At 39.1% G+C, this 21,339-nt stretch overlaps 1 protein-coding gene across 7 annotated transcripts in view; it reads left to right on the forward strand.

Annotated features, from left to right (window-relative positions):
* The window catches only part of ppp2r3b (protein phosphatase 2, regulatory subunit B'', beta), a 134,072-nt gene that overhangs the window by 42,243 nt on the left and 70,490 nt on the right, over window positions 1-21,339 (forward strand). Inside the window, exon 1 of one of the 7 annotated variants that reach the window (XM_072262696.1) lies at window positions 196-679. The exons of the other annotated variants lie outside the window; for them this stretch is intronic. Coding sequence (XP_072118797.1) covers window positions 548-679 — 132 coding nt within the window. The 5' untranslated portion in view covers window positions 196-547. Of the gene's footprint in view, window positions 1-195; window positions 680-21,339 lie in introns of those variants that run through there. 7 annotated transcript variants of the gene reach the window in all.

The raw sequence follows: 21,339 nt of genomic DNA on the forward strand, positions 1-21,339 counted from the left end.
GGCCTTTAGAGGCTGAATCTGTGAGGAAAATGAAGCTTATTTAGTTGAACTGCCTAAACTATTGGCACACAACTAGAAATTTCAATCAGTTGAGCTACCCTCTACTGTCTGTGACAGAAAGAAATTGGCTGCTAGCTATTTCTGAGGACTAGCTTCTACGTGTTTTTTTTTAAACATCCTGTAGTTCTTGTCCAGATTGATTATTGCTTGTCAGCACGGCTGGGTCCCAAACAACGGGTTTGTTTCCTTACATAACCACCCATTAAGATTTTGGAATGTGACTGCGCGAAGGGCTGGCCCCGAAGTGACTACAGTTTCAGCACTTTGTCTAAGCCAAGATCTGTGTAATGTATGGAACAGTATGTTAAGCCTACTTTAAGTATCATTGCACAGAATCACAGATGGTGTACGAGGTCAAGAGTGGATTTGATGAAACTGGAAGGAGCTGATTTTCTGCAGCCAAAATTAATACTCCATTTTATTGGGACCTTTTTCATTTGATACACCCTCTCCAATCTGAATCTATATACTTATCCCGGCTTTGACAATGATGATAAAGGACACTTCACTGCGCCAGGATCCAGACCTCAGGAAAGAATTGGCTTTGCTGGCCCGGGGATGTGACCTTGTTTTTCCATCAAGATTCAAGAAGCGACTGAAGGCGTTCCAGCAAGTTCAGGTTGTGTTTCTACCAGTTTAATTTGAAAGCATGGGGGAAAAATTTGTGGTAAGCCTGGCAAGCATGTTAATTATAGTGATCCAGGACTGGACAATAAACTCCATTTGGACAAAAGTGAGTGAGACATGGTTTAATTGTTTAATAACTAGCTACCTTGCTTTGGTTTTTTTTATTATAAAACTGAAATTGTGTTCAGTTAATATCTTTTGTTTCTGTAACCTGAAAATGTTATATGGAAATAAAACCAAATAAGTGAAATTTCCACACATGATAGTTGCAAATATCCTTGAAGATTTTAAGATGTAGGTTTTATTTTCTGGAAAATAGACAGAGACCTTTTTGGGTTATGGGATGTTATGAATTTGGAAAGCTGAGGAATGTAGTCTGAAAATGCATGTCTGTATAGGATAAGATAGTATGGTGATTATGTTACTGAACCAATAATCTAGAGGCCTGAAATAAGAGTTGAATGACATGTCTAAATTCCACCATAGCAGCTGAGGAATTGTAAATATGGTTCATTTATATCAAAAAAAAGTCTGGAATATAAACACAAGATTCTGCAGATGCTAGAAATGCTGAGCAACATATAAAAATATATACTAGAATATTAAGCTTGTATTGACAACAAAGAAGCTACTTGATTGACTTTAAATGACAGTTTGGTTCAGTAATGCCAATTATGAACTAATATCTGTCACTCTGTATCTGGTCTAATATGTGACCTAAATCCAAAATGTAGCTACAAAATACAAACCACTCAAATATTAAGTGACATGTGTTCTGAATAAATAGTAAGTAAGCTATAGTCACCATGTTTGTTTGTTTATTCTATATTTTAAAAGATCTCCCCCCCCCCCCCCCCCCACCAACAGCATCATTAGTTTTGCCATCAACATATTTTTAGCACTGGCCTTATTATATTGGTATGGTTTATTGTTGAACATGCACCAAGATGCATGTTCTTGCATACTGTTCATACAGGTCAAATCATTACACAGTGCGTTGAAGTAGAACAAGTTAAAACTAACAATGCAGAATAAAGAGTAAAAGCCAGAGTGCAGTTCATGTTAACTATAAAGTGCAAGATCATAATGAGGTAGATTGTGAGATCAAGAGTACATTTTACTGTACAAGAGGTTGCTGTTCATAGCTACTGTAGTTACCAATTATGATCATCTTTGACAAGATTAAAAAGTCAATATCTGAGTCTTGAGCTGACAGAATTCCTGTCCTTCCTTATCAAATGATTTCTTGGAATTTAGTTTCTTTTTGGACTTGTGCATTCAGTTTATGGCTACTGTAGACATACCAGCCTAGATTTTGGTGCAGAAATAAAGCTTAAAATTGGCTTACATATAACAATTACAGCACGGGAAACAGGCCTCGGTCCTTCTAGTCCGTGCCGAACTCTTGCTCTCACCTAGTCCCAACGACCTGCACTCAGCCCATAACCCTCCATTCCTTTCCTGTCCATTTAGCTGTCCAATTTAACTTTAAACGACAACACCGAACCTGCCTCAACCACTTCCGCTGGAAGCTCGTTCCACACAGCTACCACTCTCTGAGTAAGGAAGTTCCCCCTCGTGTTACCCCCTAAACTTTTGCCCTTTAACTCTCAACTCATGTCCTCTTGTTTGAATCTCCCCACTCTCAATGGAAAAAGCCTATCCACGTCAACTCTATCTATCCCCCTCATAATTTTAAATACCTCTACCAAGTCCCCCCTCAACCTTCTACGTTCCAAAGAATAAAGACCCAGGACAAGAGCTTCCTTTCTCTATTAGTTCTCCTAGCAATTTGGATTAGAGCTCAGAAATTTAGTGAAGTTGCAATACTTAGTGAAAAGATATTCTCTAAGCATGTCAAAAAAAGGTTTATGCATTCAGCTTGTGAATGCTTAAAGATATGGACATGTTCTTAATTCCTACCATGCAGCCCCTTTAGTTCTGTAAATTTACTTTTAAATGCATACAGACATATTCCTTCAGGCTGTGGTTATTAGCAATTTTAAAAAATCTTCTATTCTTCAATATTTTTACACATGACTATATATTGTATTTATCATTACAATTTTACTTTCGCTTTAGTGGGCATTCTTCATTCTAGCTGAATGCATATTTGCTTATCTTGCCTGCAGAGGTCTAAGTTCCTTTATTGCAGACATCTCTTTGCTGCAGAAAAATACATAATTCTGATTTTTTTTCATTCATGGGCAGTGGTCTAGTAAAGATGAGTTGCATTTATTGCCTGTTTCTAATTGCCCCCTGAGAGCTAATATGAATGGAGTTAAAAGTACACCACATTGCTGGTAAATATAGAATAAGAATTTAAATTTCCTTCCCCAGCACACAGTAATGAGCTATCTGTTTTTTTCACAACAGAACTGTTGTTGGTGCTAGCTTTTAATGCTCTCTATCTGACTTTTTTGACTTCTCTCACTCCATCTTGATAAGAGACACAATGATAAGCCCACAGATTTTGGCAGATATGTTGACACCACCTCCCACATGATATTTTCTCAATAGCAGTTCATTGGCTTGCAAAATTTATTTTTTATTTACTCATTTATGCATGTGGATGTCATTGGCAAAGGTAGCACATTACCTATCTGAGATGATGATCATAAGTTAACCATCTGGTTGTAAACCACACAAGGAGCCTTGGAGGACATTAGTAAGACCAAATTGTTTTTAGAGCAGCTGAGTAAGTTGGTTATTGAGTCTAGCTACTTTTAAAGAAAGCAGTTTTTAATTATTTCCCCATCTGTTGTGGTAGGTTTTGCGCTCTAGGGCATTGACTGGCTATCTAGTAATTTAACCCTGGTATGCCATTGTATGCATAAATGATTGCCAGCACAATCAAACATGTATGAATAGCTTTTATGTGCAATTTTTTCCTAAAATAAAACATGCAAGTGTTTCAAGTATCTCAGGCTACGTCCACACTACGCCGGATAATTTTGAAAATGAAGCTTTTTCTCTTCGTTTTGACCTTCTGTCCACACTGAAGTGGGGTTTTCAGCCCCCAAAAATGGAGATTTTCAGAAACTGTCTCCAGAGTGAATAAATCTGAAAACGCCTAATATCGGTTGGAGTGTGTATGGGGTAACCGGAGCTTTTTAAAACCGCTGTCATGACGTGCCGGAACAGATGGCGACAGCGCGACATTTCATTGTTTTCTTATTATTATTATTCTTATTATTATTATTATTATTATTATTATTACTACTTTATTGTTGCCAAAGAATTGATACTAGAGCGTAAAATCATCACAGCGATATTTGATTCTGGGCTTCGCAGAACCTAACAATTTCAGAACAGACTGCAAGGAGACTGAAGCCAGAAGAGTTAGAAATGTACTCACCAAATACTGTGACCCATAGCTTACTGGATAAATAAGTATACTCAGTTTGCCCTGTTTTCTGTCCTTGCTTGTATGAAGGTGGTTTACCTATTTATGCAAGTACTTCTCTGACAATAGATGTGTAACAGCCTAATGTAGCATTGTATGGAAATACAGGATAACACTGATGCAGACATGTTTTATACATTTAACAAGGTGCTTTATTAATGCAACAGAGTTAGTCGGTTTTTCAATGTTCGTCGTCAGCCGGGTCACTCTGTCCGTGAACTCCCTGTCAGTTGCCTCCATACGCTCCAGTATTTTTTTTTTAGTTTTAAGTCCTCCTGCGCGAGATCCAAGAGCAATTCCTTTTAAGTTTTTCTACTCTGTAACTGGGCAAACGCGCACCAAGTATATCGTTTCCTCTTCCCTTGTTTTCGTTTCCTCTTCCCTTGTTTTCTGTGTCCTGTGCATGCCCAGTAGTAGGAGATTTGCCCAAATATCCATCTAATGTGGACAGAGATATTTTGAAAAATGCTTAGTGTGGTCACCTATCGTTTTTACTCAAAACCGGCGTTTTCAAAATTACCCAGCGAGGTGTGGACGTAGCCTCAGTATAGATGCCATTTGCCCATAGCTTCCTTGTTTAGAGACTTCTTTTGTTTCCTGATTTGTAAATGCCTTTGACTTTAGAAACTGTCCTCAGTTCATATTCATCCCTGGTTTGCTGGCTTGCTTCCTAGATTAACATAGAAATCTGAGTACAAACTTAAAGCAAAGCAGGTCCATTGGACCACAATCTTGTGCCAAACCAATTGAACTAGGAATTAGGTAGCTCACTTAACTAAACCCACCCTTCGCCCTTTGTCCATACCCCTGCATTCTCTGTACATTCATATGCCTATGCAGACACACCCAGCCCTGCAACACAAAGCAAGGTAACTTGATTCCAAACAATTGGTTTATTGATCATTACAGAATGTCTCTCTGGTGCTTCCTGCTCCCTCCCCTCTCCATTCCTCTTTTCCCAGTCACGATTCCCCTCTCCCTGCCTCCTTCCTACTCTCGGTCTACAATAGAGATCCATATCAGATTTATCATAACTCGCATATGTCTTTGTTTGTTGCAGCATCAGTACACTGCAATACATAATTACTGTAGTATTGTGCAAATGTCTTAGGCATCCTAGCTATATAAATGTGCCTTAGATTTTTGCGCAGTATTGTACACAGGTCATCATTAGGGGTCAGTGGTGGAAAGGGTGAGCAGCTTCAAGTTCCCAGATGTCAACAGCTGAGGATCTATCACGGGCCCAATACTGATGCAATCACAAAACAGGCATGCTTGTGTTTGAGTTTGAAGAAATTTGGCATATCACTAATGACCCTTGCAATTTTCTATGGATGTATAATGGAGAGAGTTCTGACTGTTATGGAGCCTCCAATGCACAGGATCGCAAGAAGCTCCACAGAGAGTTATAGTCTGAGCCAGCTCCAGCACAGGAACATTCCTCCCCTACTATTGAGGGCATCTTCAAGATGCAGTGCTTCAAGAATGCAGCAACTGTTATTCAGGTCTCTGCATCTGAGTCATGCCCTCTTTATTGCTACCATCAGGGAGGAGGTACCAGAGCTTGACTTGATAATTCTAGGCACAGCTTCTTCCCCACCATCAAATTTCTGACCAGTCCACAAACACTACCTTGTTACTCCTTTTTATTGTACTATTTATTTTGTAATTCATAGATTTTTAGATTTTTGTACTCTAATACTGCCACAAAACAAAAAATGTCACCATGGTACTGATAATAAATCTGATAATGGCCTACAGCTACTGTATATAGGTCCAAAAATCTGGAATTCCCTCTTTTCACCTGTTTTAAAATTCCTATTTGCATGTCATCAAATCTCTCTGCTCTGGTTTTCTCAGTTATTTGTCTTGTGCCTCAAGAGACTATTTTTAGAGGGATATTATTTGAATGCAAGTAGCTGCTTTCAAGATCGTTCTCCAAATCTTTTCTATCACTGATCATTTTCCACAGAGTCAAAGTATAAAGAGGTTAAATAAAGTTAAAATTTACACTTGTGTTATTCATTCTGAGTAACCTCCAATCTGATGGCATGAACATCGATTACTCTTAACTTCCACTAGTTCTCCCCTCCCCTTTTTCCATTCTCCATTCTGATTCCCCTCTCACCCCTTCTCACCTGCCCATCACCTCCCTCTGGTGCTCTTCCTCCTCCCTTTTCTTTCATTGTCCACTGCCCTCTCCTATTATATCCCTTCTTCAGCCCTTTGCCTTATTTACCTATCTTCCAGCCTCTTAATTCATTCCACCTACCTACCCTCCCCAACTCAACTTCCCCTCACCTGGTCTTGTCTAACACCTGATGAAGTGGGTAGACAGAGACTTTTCTCAAGGCAGAAATAGCTAATATGAGGGGGCATAATTTTAAGGTGACTGGAGTTTTATTTTACAAAGAGTGGTGGGTGTATGGAATACGCCGTCACAGTTGGTGATAGAGGCAGATACTTTAGAGATGTTTAAGAGATAGGCATATGGAGGGCTATGTGGGAGGGAAATGTTAGATTGATCTTAAAGTACAGTATTGTGCAAAAGTCTTGGGCATTTATAGCTAGGGTACTGAAGACTTTTGCACAGTACTGTAGTAATATTACATATTGCACTGACTGCTGCTTCAAAAAAAAACAAATTTTGTGATGTATGTGAGTGATAATAAACCTGATTCTCATATGGTTTTCTATTGTGGGAACTGGGCAAGGAGAAGGGAATCATGGTTGGGAAATGGGGATGTGAGTGGGAAGCACCAGAGAGACACTCAGTAATGATCAATAAACCAATTGCTTGGATTCAAATGATCTTGTCTGGTGTCTCTGGGCTGGGTGTGTCTGTACCCACACCATCTCCTGCCCTGTTACTCCACTTTGCCTTTCCCAATTTCCTTTGATCCCTCTAGATTTAGACTCATTCTTGGCTCCATGTTGACAAATACAGTACTGTGCAAAGATCTTAGGCACCCAAGTTATATATGTACCCAAAACCTTTGCACAGTACTGTTAGGTTTAAAAAGTCATCACAACATTGTGGGTTAAAGAGCCTGTTCTGTGCTGTACATGTTCAATGTTCTATGATTAATGGAGCATACAGAATCCTGGAATTGAGTGAAAACAAGTCAGTGTTGGTGAACCTTTTTATAAAGCACTGAATCAGAGCTGGAGTATTGTCCATTTTGATTATGCCATTATAGGAAAGGCAAGAAAGCCTTGCAGAGGAGATTTACTCATAATTCCAGGCTAAGAGATTAAGATTCAAGATTGTTTAATGTCATTTCTAATACACAAATGTAAAGGAGAATGAAATTATTGTTACTCCAGGTCCAATGCAGCACAAAAAACACTTAAGATACAGAACGCAATAACAAAAAAAAACAATTAATATGCAAGATAGCTTGTCTATCGATTGTATGTCCATGAAGTGACACTAAGCACAGGTGACTTACAAGAAATTAGTTTTGGTAGTGGGGTGGGTTAGTTGGTGGAGGTCTTGATCAGCCTTGCTGCTTGAGTCTGGTCCTAGTGTGGAGGCTATGTAGCCTCCTCTTTAACGGGAGTGGGGCAAACAGTCCGTGAGCAGAGTGGGTGGGATCCTTTGTGATGTTACAGATTCTTTTCCGGCACCTTTCTGTATGTCTTTGGTGGATAGGCTGGTACCAGAGCTGCAGTAGGTAGTTTAGACTACCCATTGTAGAGCCTTCCTGTCCATTGCAGTGCAGTTTCTATACCATGCAATGATGCAGCATGTTGGGATGCTCTCTACTGAGCATTTGTAGAATGATGTGGGTCCAGCTCTCTTCAGCCTCGTCAAAGTAGAGTTGTTGATGAGCTTTCCTGATTGTGCAGAATATGTCTGTGTGCAAGATGCGAATTCCCAGGAGTTTGAATCTGCTCAGTTTCCATTGTTGTGCTGCTGATGTGAAGAGGGATGTGAGTTCTGAAGTTGAATACCATTTTTTTTTGTCTTGTTGACATTGATGAAGAGGCACCAGCCTTTGAGCTCTTCCAGATCCCCTCTGTAGGCTGTTTCATGATCGTTGTTGATGAGCCCCACCACTGTCATATCATTGGCAAATCTGACAATGTGTTTACTCGGGTGTCAGGCCGTGTAGTCATGTGTGAACAGTGTAGAGCAATGGACGCAGCACACAGCCCTGGGGGCAGACACGTTGATGATGATGGGATGAGAGGAGTGGTTGTGCATCCTGGGTATCTGAGGTCTGTTGGTTAGGAAGTCCAATAACCAATTGCACAGTGTACATAGAACATAGAATAGTACAGCGCAGTACAGGCCCTTCGGCCCACAATGTTGTGCCGACCCTCAAACCCTGCCTCCCATATAAGCCCCCACCTTAGATTCCTCCATATACCTGTCTAGTAGTCTCTTAAACTTCACTAGTGTATCTGCCTCCACCACTGACTCAGGCAGTGCATTCCATGCACCGACCACTCTCTAAGTAAAAAAAACCTTCCTCTAATATCCCCCTTGAACTTCCCACCCCTTACCTTAAAGCCATGTCCTCTTGTATTGAGCAGTGGTGCCCTGGGGAAGAGGCGCTGGCTATCCACTCTATCAATTCCTCTTATTATCTTGTACACCTCTATCATGTCTCCTCTCATCCTCCTTCTCTCCAAAGAGTAAAGCCCTAGCTCCCTTAATCTCTGATCATAATGCATACTTTCTAAACCAGGCAGCATTCTGGAAAATCTCCTCTGTACCCTTTCCAATGCTTCCACATCCTTCCTATAGTGAGGTGACCAGAACTGGACACAATACTCCAAGTGTGGCCTAACCAGAGTTTTATAGAGCTGCATCATTACATCGCGACTCTTAAACTCTATCCCTCGACTTATGAAAGCTAACACCCCATAAGCTTTCTTAACTACCCTATCCACCTGTGAGGCAACTTTAAGGGATCTGTGGACATGTACCCCGAGATCTCTCTGCTCCTCCACACTACCAAGTATCCTGCCATTTACTTTGTACTCTGCCTTGGAGTTTGTCCTTCCAAAGTGTACCACCTCACACTTCTCTGGATTGAACTCCATCTGCCACTTCTCAGCCCACTTCTGCATCCTATCAATGTCTCTACAATCTTTGACAATCCTCTACACTATCTACAACACCACCAACCTTTGTGTCGTCTGCAAACTTGCCAACCCACCCTTCTACTCCCACATCCAGGTCGTTAATAAAAATCACGAAAAGTAGAGGTCCCAGAACAGATCCACTAGTCACAATCCTCCAATCTGAATGTACTCCCTCCACCACCGCCCTTTGCCTTCTGCAGGCAAGCCAATTCTGAATCCACCTGGCCAAACTTTCCTGGATCCCATGCCTTCTAACTTTCTGAATAAGCCTACCGTGTGGAACCTTGTCAAATACCTTACTAAAATCCATATAGATCACATCCACTGCACTACCCTCATCTATATGCCTGGTCACCTCCTCAAAGAACTCTATCAGGCTTGTTAGACACGATCTGCCCTTCACAAAGCCATGCTGACTGTCCTTGATCAGGCCATGATTCTCTAAATGCCTATAGATCCTATCTCTAAGAATCTTTTCCAACAGCTTTCCCACCACAGACGCAAGGCTCACTGGTCTATAATTACCCGGACTATCCCTACTTCCTTTTTTTTGAACAAGGGAACAACATTCCCTTGTATAAACTAGAGAAACAGGAGTTTTGCCTTTTGGACCAAAAGGCTGGGAGGAGATCGTAAAACTGCTTGTGCGTGGTTTAGACAAAGCAGATAGAAATATTCCAGTTAATGCAACGCTAAGAACTTGTTGACAAAGAAAACAAAAGTAATACAGGTTTTTTAATTGTATACCCAAGTGAAGAAGAGTGAGGAATTCATTAGTAGGTTAGTGATAGATTTAACTGATATCCAAAATGGAGTTGGATAAGTAACTGAAAACAGAATTTTCAAACCTACAGAGAGAAAGAATGGGGGTGTTGGCAGTAGGATCATGCTTGTATGGAGCTGGTACAGATTTGATAAGCTAAATTTTCTTCCCTGCTGTAACTAATCTGTAACTGAAGGCAAAACTTTTAATAAGTAAGTAAACTTTGTAATCCCGAGCTTTGAAATGTTTGATTATGCAGCAGCTATTAATTGCCATTGTCGGTTATTCTTTTTGTCTTTGGTCTTACAAATGTAAAAATGCATAAAACCACACTTTCTGAAACTCATATCTAAGCTTGAAAACTTCAATTTTTTCTGACTGCTAAATATACTTCAGGGGGCAGAAATGCACAGTATATTGTACCACAAAAAAGTATTATAAATATAACCTGACCAAGAAACAAAGACACAGTAACAAGTCACATGCTAGTTAATTTGACATCTGTAATAGACAATAATGTTTGGATCTGTTATTTAGAAATTTAACGATGCATTGCAAGCATAATGGGATTGAGCAGTGTTGATGTAAATTTATGAAAGGGAAATTTGTTGATAATTCTTTTTCTCAGAGTCAGATTTATTATCACTGACGTAAGTTGTGGAATTTGTTTTGAGGCAGCAGAGTGTAAGAGACAAAAAATATGCTACAAACAATAAATATTGCAAAACTGGAATAGGGATGAGCAGAATAGGTGAAGGAAGTAGCTAACATGAGTTCCTAACCTACATAAAGTAGATAAATCAAATTTGCTATAATGTAGGAAAATGAATTTATGGAATGTATACTAGATCAATATATTGAAGAACCAACTCAGGAAAAGACTGGCTCATTCTAATTTTTGTGCACTGAAAACAGGATAATAGTCTTGTAATCACAGAACTTGTAGGAAAGAGTGACAAGCGTGTTTAAAAATTTGTTTTTGCATTCAAAGTGTAAAACTAAGGTCTTAAATCTAAACCATAAACTGAAAGCATGAGAAAATAATTAACTATAGTTGATAGGGAGAATATATTTCCTGTTCACTGTCGTACCTTTTCAATGGTTAGCATTAAAAGAATGCACGTAAAGGAAAACCTTTAAAGCCCAAAGACCCAATGGGGGAGGTGACCTTTTCTCTGGTTGACAAGGGACTAGTGTTGTATCCAAGGAAGAGACTTATAAAGTTGCCAGAAGTACATTAGGCTTGAGGGTTAGGACCATTTAGAACTTTGTCATATTCTATGTTGTCATCATTTACCAACTTTTTGAATCCTGTTTGCCAAAGAAACAGAAGAATGGACTGTAGGGCCTTTTATACACGTATAAAAAGGAATAATCTACTGAAGGCAATTGTTTATTAATATTTATTGAGATGCAGTGCAGAGTAGACTCTTCCCATATATAGTTTGATTAAGCATTCTTGTTTGTTTAAATAATGAATTACAGATATGTAGTGCCTATTTTTTTTTAAGTATTCACCCCCCTGAAAGTTTTCATGTTTCATTGTTTTACAACATTGAATCAGTGGGTTTCATTTGCCTTTTTTGACACTGATTATCAGAAAAGTGCTTTCATGTCAAAGTGAAAACAATTGTCTACAAAGTGATCTAAATTAATTACAAATATAAAGCAAAATAATTGATTGCATAAGTATTCACCCCTTTCAAGTCGGTATTTAGTAGATGCACCTTTGACAACAATTACAGCCTTTAGTCTGTGTGGATAGATCTCTATCAGCTTTGCACATCTGGACATTGCAATATTTCCCCATTCTTCTTTACAAAACTGCTCAAGCTCTATCAGATTGCATGGGGATCGTGAGTGAACTCCCTTCTGAAGTCCAGCCACAAATTCTCCGTCAGATTGAGGTCTGAACTCTGACTTGGTCCCTTTAGGACATTAACTTTGTTGCTTTTAAGCCATTCCTGTGTAGCTTTGGCATTATGCTTGGGGTCATTGTCTTGCTGGAAAACACATCTTTTCTCAGGTCGCAATTCCCTTGCAGACTGCATCAGGTTCTCCTCCAGGATTTCGCCGCATCTTACTGCATTCATTTTACCCTCTACCTTTACAAGCCTGCTGGAGTGAAGCATCCCAACATGATGCAGCCACCACCACACCTCACAGTAGGGATGGTATGTTTTCAATGATGTGCGACATTTGGCTTACTCCAAACATGGCATTTAGTCTGATGGCCAAAAAGCTCAATTTTGGTTTCATCAGACCATAGAACCTTCTTCCAGCTGACTTCAGATTCTCCCACATGCCTTCTGGCAAACTCCAGCCAAATTTCATGTGAGTTTTATTTCAAACAGTGGCTTTCTCTTTGCCACTCTCCCATAAAGCTGCGACTTGTGAAACACCGGGGCAACAGTTACATAGTTGCTTAAACAGTTGTATGCGCAGTCTCTCCCATCTCAGCCATTGAAGCTTGTAACTACCCCAGAATTGTCATGGATCTCTTGATGGCCTTCCTCACGTCACCTTCTTGTACGGTCACTCAGTTTTTGAGAATGGTCTGATCTAGGCAGATTTACAGCTGTGCCATATTCTTTCCTTTTCTTGATGATTGACTTAATTGTACTCCAAGAGATATTCAGTGACTTGGAAATTTTCTAGCATCTTCTGACTTGTGCTTTTCTATAACCTTTTCATGGAGTTGCTTTAAGTGTTCTTTTGTCTTCATGGTGTTGTTTTTGCCAGGGTACTGCCTCACCAGCAGTTGGACCTTGCAGATACAGATGTATTTTTACCACAGTCAATTAAAACACTTTGATTGCACATGGGTCTCCAAAAACAGATCTTCATTTAACTAATAATGTGACTTCTAAAACCAATTGGCTGAACCAGTGATGATTTAGTGTTGTCATATTAAAGGGGAGCCCATGCTTATGCAAACAATTATTTTGTGTTTTATATTTGCAATTAATTTAGATCACTTTCTAGAGATCAGTTTTCACTTTGACACGAAAGAGTCTTTCTCTGTTGATCAGTGTCAAAAAAGCCAAGTTAAATCCACTGTAATTCAATGCTGTAAAACAATAAAACATGAAGACTTCCAAGGGGGCCAAATACTTTTTATAGACACTGTACGTATAAATGCATGGTCATGCTACCACGTAATAGATGTGTGCCTCACTAAAAAGTAAACATGAAGTTAGACCTACATTTCAGCCTTACTTTGAATTGATTGATGTTTTTGAAGTTGTGAAACATAAATGATAATGAGGTATTTTTAAAATGAACCATAGACAGCTGCTGACCTGTTGAAGTGCAGCGAGATGTTCAAAATAAAAACAAAACGCAGCAAGGAACAGCATGGTTTTTAAAAAAGGAAAAGCTGTGCATGTTCTTCAGAAAGGAAGACATAATCAAGTTTTTTTTTAAAAAGGGCAGTAAACAATGAATTTCATGGGTTCATTAAGATTGAGTATTGGGTAAAAATTTTAAAAAGCAAAAATGGCTGGCTACTCAAAATTGACATTTTATTATAATAAGATAACTGGAATATATATACTGAGTCAATTCAACAATATTTTGAAGCAAATGAAATAGCCAATGAAAAATGAGTACCCATTTTGTTGACTTCATTGGATTTAAAGGAATATAATTTGCTTCAAAGTTGATTGGAGCAGTTAAAGCCATCCAAGATGAGCTTTGCTGATATTGTCAAAGTAATTCAGGAACACTTAGATCCAAAGTTATTGTTGATTGCAGAATGCCTTGGGTTTCATAAACAGAATCAAAAAGAAGGGGAGTCCATTTCAGCACACATGGCTGAATTGGAGAGATTGAAGTGGCGGTCTTAATGATGTACTGAGATCATTTCATCTTACAAGAAGGCATTCAGAAACGGCTTTAACTGAAGCACAGCTTGTGTTTAAAAGAGCAGTTGAAATTGCTTTTTCAGTGGAAATCGCAGGCAGGGTTGTAGTCAGGAATGAAAGTGAGCGTGAACAAAATCTAGTGAGCAGCATCTAGATGGAGGTGACCAAACAGGTTGTGTTGCCATTGTGGCAGGGGCTCACATACACTCGACAATGCATATTTAAAGGTGAAACTTGTAGAAAATGCAACAAAGTAGGACACATACAAAGAGTATCTTGGACAGACAAAAATAGATGGACTGCACAGAGAAGATAAAAGGGTTAAAGTAGAGTTGCAGTTTCAAAAAGAGCACTAATCTGTAACCTGTTAATGAAAACTCATAAGAATGAGAATGCCACAGGATTGGCTAAACTTGAGGTTCACAATAGGCAGTGTATTTGTATGTTAATAGTTAAATTTTTAACAAGTACAAAAACAGAAATAATTAAAGAAAGGTGAGATGGTATTCATGGGTTCAATGTCCAATTATAAATTGGATGGCAGAGGGGGAAGAAGCTGTTTCTGAATCACTGAATGTGTGACTTTGGGCTTCTGTACCTCCTTCCCACAAAAGCTAAATGCTTGCAACTTTCCTGAAGCTTTCTCAAAGTTTCTGATTATATTAATCAGGCAGTTACTTAGAAAATGTGGGTTTGTTTTAAGCTGGAAGAGTTCAAGCAGTTTTAGGAAAGTTGTAAGCAGCATTTGGCTTTTGTGGGAAGGAGGTACTGAAGCCCAAAGGCGCACACTCAGCAATTTTGGAACAACAACTTCCCTTCTGCCATCAGATTTCTAAATGGACTTTGAACCCTTGAACACTGTCTTAATACTTTATTTGTGGATTTTTTTTCACTAATTTTAACAACTATTTAATAGACATGTATTTTCTGTATTCAGTTTTTTTCTCTATTTATTTATCATGTATTTCATTGTGTTGCTGCTGTAAAGTTAACAATTTTCATAATATATGCTGGTAATATTAAATCTGACCCTGATGAAGAACCAGAATCTACTCTGCATACATTAAGGTATTGCATGAACTTCAAGTGGTATACCAAAAGCTGCTTGTAAAAGTCGATGCAAAGACCAAAGCCCACCTAGATGAATGGAAGGCCAAAAAGAAAAATCAATAGAGACATGAAAGTAGAGGAATTGAAAGAATACTGTTGTGGATGCAGAATCCAAAAGGAGAAATCAGATCTTGAAGGGACCAATTGAAAGATTAATGAGAGTGTATTCCAATGAGCTAATTGCACCTCCCCAATATCAAGATGCTCAGAAGAAAAAGGAAGAGAAAAAATGTTTAGAGCTGTCAGAACCACTTCCTGTAGTCTCTGTCAACTCCTACAACCACTATGGAGGACGCCCCAGACCCAAGATGGTTTTCACAGCCACAAGTCTCACCTGCCAAGCAGAGTGATCTCTTTTGTCAGGAAAAACATTATCCCACAAGGATAAGAAACCCTCCACAGCAATAAAATCTTTAAGCCTAAATGGAACAATTTAGAATGCATGTGTATGCATGAGTTTGATTAAGCATTCTTGTTCCTTTGTATATTCAGCAATGTCATCATGTGATATGTGCATGCCTCGCTAAAAAGTAAACACTAAGTTAGACTAACACTTCAAAGCATTAAACTAATTCAAAAGGAAGACTCAGGAGTTTGAAATTCTAAAAAAATACCATTAGCGACCCAGGTTGAATTCTGCCACTGTCTATAAGGAATTTGTACATTCTTCCTGAGAACACGTGGGTTTCCTCCAAGTACTCTGGTTTCCCAAGTGCATGGGTGTAATTGGGCAGAGCAGGCTCATTGGGCCGGAAGGCAGGTTATCTTGCTGTATCTCTAAAATAAAAGACCGGAAGATGAGGTATAAGGTAATACCATAAGAAATAAGCAGTTACTTGTGTCTAATGTCACAGATGACAGAAAACCAACTAATTATATCGGAATCAAAAGGACAAGCAAGTATAAGGAACAAATAAACTATTAGTTTTAAAACAAATAAATGAGTACTCAAAAACTAGTGACTTAAACTGATTGGTTCCAAAGACCAATGATTTACATCTCAGAGTTTTTAAAGTTGTAATGTGGGGATTGTAAATGCTTTGGTTGTCATCTGTCACCGATGTTGCCTAACCTGTAGTGTTTCCAAAACTTTTGGTTTTGTATTCACTTCCTAAATTCTATAGATTCTGGAATTTTCTGTGAGTTGAAGGATAGTGAATGTGACCCTGCTTTTAAGAATGGATTGAGAGAGAAAATAGATGATTGCCAATGTGTAGACCTAACATCAGCGATAGGAAAAATGCCAAAAATTAAGTGTATAGTAACGGAAGGTCTCAAATGATAGTAATTGTACTAACTAATGCAAACGTGTATTCGTGAAAGGAAACGTGTGTTTGATTAATGTACCAGTGTTTGAGGATATGACTATTGGAATGGAAGAGCCAATAGCTTGAATTTTCAAAAGGTGTTTGATAAGACCCCATACCAGGTTGATCAGCAAGATTAGAAAACACGGTATTGGCATGGTACTAGTAGAGAATTAGTACTGTACAGAGGGCAAAAGGAGGAATTAAGGTACCAGAAGTTACAATGATTTGGGGGCCCCAGTTTTTTGCATTCAACATCACTAATTGTCCAAGGTTACTGACAGTATGAAATCTAGGTAGGATTGCAGAGATGGATGAGAATGCAAGGAGGCTTTGGGATATAGACAAACTAAGTGAATGATGATGACAGACCCATTTATCTGAAAACAAGTATGAAGCTACTGGACTGCAACATGTGGAATCACTCCATCCAATCTATTATAAAAAGTATTGGGCTGAAGTCTGCCTGCCTCCTTAGCCACAGGAAATAATCTTTTTAAAGGAAGTTTGTAGTAGCGAAGGGATGTGGGAGATGGGCCAAATTCTATAAATCTCAATGTGAGTGTTAAATTGACTTTGGCATACTGTATGCTGTTAAAGTGCAGATATAATTGCTTGTCAGTATAGACCTTTGCCAAGATTTTTGAATGCATTTGCTCTCCCTCTGCTTATTTGCTGAAAAGCCATTAAATTCATGTGCAATATTGAGAAATGTGTCTACCAAAATAAAAGAATCATTTTCAGCAAAGTGAAATTGTGGATCTGAATGGTGAGGCTATAGTATAACGTTGAATCATAACACAAAAACCAGTGTATGAAGAGGAAATAGGAGAATTTGAAATAGTTTTCTTATAATGTGTAGTGATATGTATTTAGACATTGTTAACAATAGTGTTGCTACGCTAATGATCACAACTCGTAATGTAATGAATGAAAATTTGATCAGTGTTTTGAAAGAAGAATGTTATTCAGTTATGTTGTAGATTCTCTCCCATGTAACAGGATATCATTTTTAAGGGCAATTGCATTTATATTTCTTTGCAAATACATTGGTGTTAAGTATTATTTTTCCAATGGAAGAATGAAATTTGTACGTACATGCAGTGTTGATGGAACACTGGGTACTTGCCAAATGTCTGTTAAATGGGGAAAATGGAGAACATCCTTTGCAAGTTTCTTGAGCAGCTCAGTTCAAGAAAACTCGGAGTAAGCTTCTTAACTTGTACAAGCTATTGGAAAAATAATTTTTGTCAGAGACAAGTCTACATAAAATGCTGCTTCCTGCACTGACTACTTTTTAATGGATTTAATATCTGTCAAGAATCTAAGGCATTAATTGCTATAGTAAAATTCTTTTAATCTGGCATACTCAGGTTTTCAGTACCAGACTAGCACATTGGACAATTGGATGTTTTTCTCACCATATTTTAAATTTTGATTTTAATTTACATGTTACAAAGGGGTATAATAAATGTCATTGAGTTTAAAGGGTGTGCATGAAACAGAACCAGTTAAGCTTGAAAATGAGTGTAATAACTAGAGTCCTGGAAAATCAGATATTATTTGGGATTCCCAAAGAATAAGCTAACAAACTATTACTCTTTTTTTTTGCTGTCTTTGGACTGTTTTGACTCTTGACTATCTTCATTCCATGTCCTGCTGGCGCTTGCATTTTCTTATTTTCAATTAATAGCCTCACTCCCTTTCAATTTATTCAGACAAATTCTGCCATCTGTTTTTCAACCAAATGAAAATCTTTTCAAGAGCTTCAGAGTGGCACAGCAAATAGGGATTCTGTCACACAGCTCGAGTGACCTGGATTTGTGCTGGGATGTTGTCTTTGGATCTGTTTTTGCTATGAGGGAGAATGGCCGGAATGGGTTTTCTTTTCTCTGGAACAGAGGAGGCAGAAAGTGAGATGTACAATATTATAAAGGATGTGGACTGAATAGATAGGAAACCTTCTCTCCATTTCAGATTGATTAAAAACATGGGAGAATAAGTTTGGGGTAAGAAGTTTGGAGAGGATCTAGGGAAGTCTTTTTTTTCCACCCAGAGGGTGGTTGAAATCTATAATGCTTTGCCCAAGATATAGCAGACGCTTTCAAGAGATAACGAGATGAGCACCTGGATTACCAAGGCAGAGAAAACTACAGTAAAATGCTGACATATGGGATTGTTGCAAATAGGCATTTGTTGATCAACATAGATTTTGTGTGAAGAAGTCCCTGTTTGTGGATTTCCAATGATCCCTACCATTTTTGGGTAAAAAAATATTTCCACACTTCAGTCCCAGATGGCCCATTTCTTTTTTTTTTTTTTTTTTTTTTAAGTCTGGCCCAAAATTCTAGATTTTTCAGCTAGTAGATGTATTCTCCTGCATCTGTTCTGTCAAGCTTGTCCAGAATTTTGATGTTTCAATGTTCTCAGCTTCTAAGCTCTAAGGAATAGAACCCTAGAATACTGTCTGTTCATCATGGACTTGTCATGATCTTCAGTCCCCTTCTATAGCAAACAGATCCCTTTTAAGATAAGGACACCAAAATTTGCACAGAATTCTTGGATATGATTATGCCATGACGCTGTACAATTGTAATGTAACACTCTGTACTTTGGTTGACAGGTGGATGCTAAGCCAAGGTGCATTGTCACTTTTCCCCCAAACATGACTGAAGTAATGGTTAAAATTGTAGACTTTAACAAAGTGCTGCACAAAAAGGATGATAAGTAGATGTCTGTAGCTGACAGTGAATCATAGTTTTGGGAATTTGGTGGACAGTGGGGTAAAATCAGCTACAGATTAGATTTCCTTAATTTGAAAGTTTAATTTGTGTCTTTTGCACTATGCAGATATTGAAATCACAGTAGTTTAGGAGCTAATACGATGTAGAAAATATTAATTAATCTTTATGGCTGAACATCTCAACCAAAAGGTGTCACCTCCACCAGACCATCACTTCCTCAGTACCGACAGGCATGTGACAATAGATTTTGTCTTGAATCTTAGGCACAAAATTTAACCCACAAATATAAAATTCTGAGGCAATCTTGGCTCATCAGTGATCATTTAAAGCAGTGGTCCCCAAACACGGGGCTGCAAAGCATGTGCTACCGGGCCGCGAGGAAACAATATGATTTGGCGATATGAAACGATATGAGTCAGCTGCACTTTTCTTCATTCCTTGTCACGTCTACTGTTGAACTTGAACGCACATGAGGTCATCAGTCGGTCATTAACCTACAACTACTCGATGAATGAAAAAAAACAAATGTCGCTTGAGAGTTTCTTTGGAAGAGGTGGTAGGGGACATAAAAGGCCTAACGGTAATAACGCAGAGACAGCTGAGGCCGAGACTGCAAAAAAAAAAACGCTTCCTTCAACAGAAAATACGACGAGTTGTACATAAAATGTGGCTTTATTGTGACCAGTGACTCGCATGCTCCGAGCCCCCTGTGTGTTATATGTGGAGACAAGCTGTCTAATGAGGCAATGAAGCCCTCAAAACTGCTTTGGCACCTTGAGTCCAAGCACCCTGCACTTAAGACAAATTCATTGAGTGTTTTTGAGCGGAAAAAATGTGAGCGAGCGGGATAGAAGCAAGTGCTGAGAGCCACCACTTCCACAAATGCTGCTGCTCTGAGAGCGTCATACTTGGTGGCTAGCCGTATTGCAAAGGCTAAGAAGCCTTTCACTGTTGGTGAAGAATTGATTCTGCCTGCTGCCAAGGACCTGTGCCGTGAACTGTTGGAAGAAGCTGCAGCTAACAAGATGGCACAGGTTTCTCTTTCAGCTACCACAGTTTCAAGGAGAATCAATGTTATAGCAGAGGACATCGAAGCACAGCTATTGGAACGGCTTAGCGCGTCACCATGGTATGCTATCCAGGTCGATGAGTCTATCGATGTCAACAACAAGGCAATACTGCTGGTTTATGTGCGATATATATTTCAAGACGATGTGCACAAGGATATGTTTTGTGTACTACCTTTGCCAACTAACACAACTGGGCAGAACTATTCAAGTCTTTGAATGACTACATGTCAGGCAAACTGGACTGGTCATTCTGTGTTGGAATATGCACAGATGGGGCTGCAGCTATGACTGGACAGCTGTCTGATTTCACTACCCGAGTCAGAGGTTGCTCCCAAATGCCAGTCTATACACTGGGAAATGCTGGCTATCTGAAAAATGTCACCTGATCTTAAAAGCGTATTGAGTGACGTTGTTAAAGTTATCAATCACATTAAAGCAAAAGCCTTTAACTTACGTCTGTTTCAGCAGCTTTGCGAGGAAATGGATGCAGAGCACAAACGCCTTCTCTTACACACTGAAGTCAGGTGGCTTTCAAGGGGGAGAGCCCTGACCAGGGTTTTTGAGTTAAGAGAGCATCTACAGAGATTTCCTTCAGGGAAAAAAATCACCACTGGCAGCCCACTTCAGTGACAAGGAGTGGATAGCAAAACTCGCCTATCTGTGTGACATCTTCAACCTGCTCAATGAGCTCTATTTGTCACTTCAGGGGACAATGACAACCATCTTCAAGTTGGCAGATAAAGTGTCTGCTTTCAAAGCCAAACTGGAACTATGGGGATGGCGAGTGGACAGGGGCATATTTGACATGTTCCCAACATTAGCTGGGATCTTGGGAGAGACTGAGGCTGCACCATCCTTCTCACGGCTGGTGCGCGATCACTTATCTTCGCTGTCGACAGAATTTGAGCGTTACTTCCCAACCACAAATGACCCAAGACGTGCAAAGGAATGGGTCCGTGACCCACTTGTGAATGTCCCCGGTGAATCATCCATGTCAGCACGGGACGAAGATCAACTCCTCGAGCGTGAAAATGACAGTGGGCTGAAAAGTATGTTTGACATAACATTTCTGCCGACATTCTGGATCAAAGTCAAGGCTGAATATCCTGAGATAGCCACGAAAGCACTGAAAAAATTGCTTCCATTTCCAGCATCGTATCTCTGCGACTTATAATTGACTTACCACTACATTCATGCAAAGAAAATATGCGCTGTGTGCATAATATTAAATTCGTTAGATAAACCCTTTTAGAAACGAAATTCAGTGTATTAGCCACTTATAAGTGACT

This window comes from Mobula birostris, chromosome 7, assembly GCF_030028105.1.
Source record: "Mobula birostris isolate sMobBir1 chromosome 7, sMobBir1.hap1, whole genome shotgun sequence".
NCBI classification, from domain to species: domain Eukaryota; kingdom Metazoa; phylum Chordata; class Chondrichthyes; order Myliobatiformes; family Myliobatidae; genus Mobula; species Mobula birostris.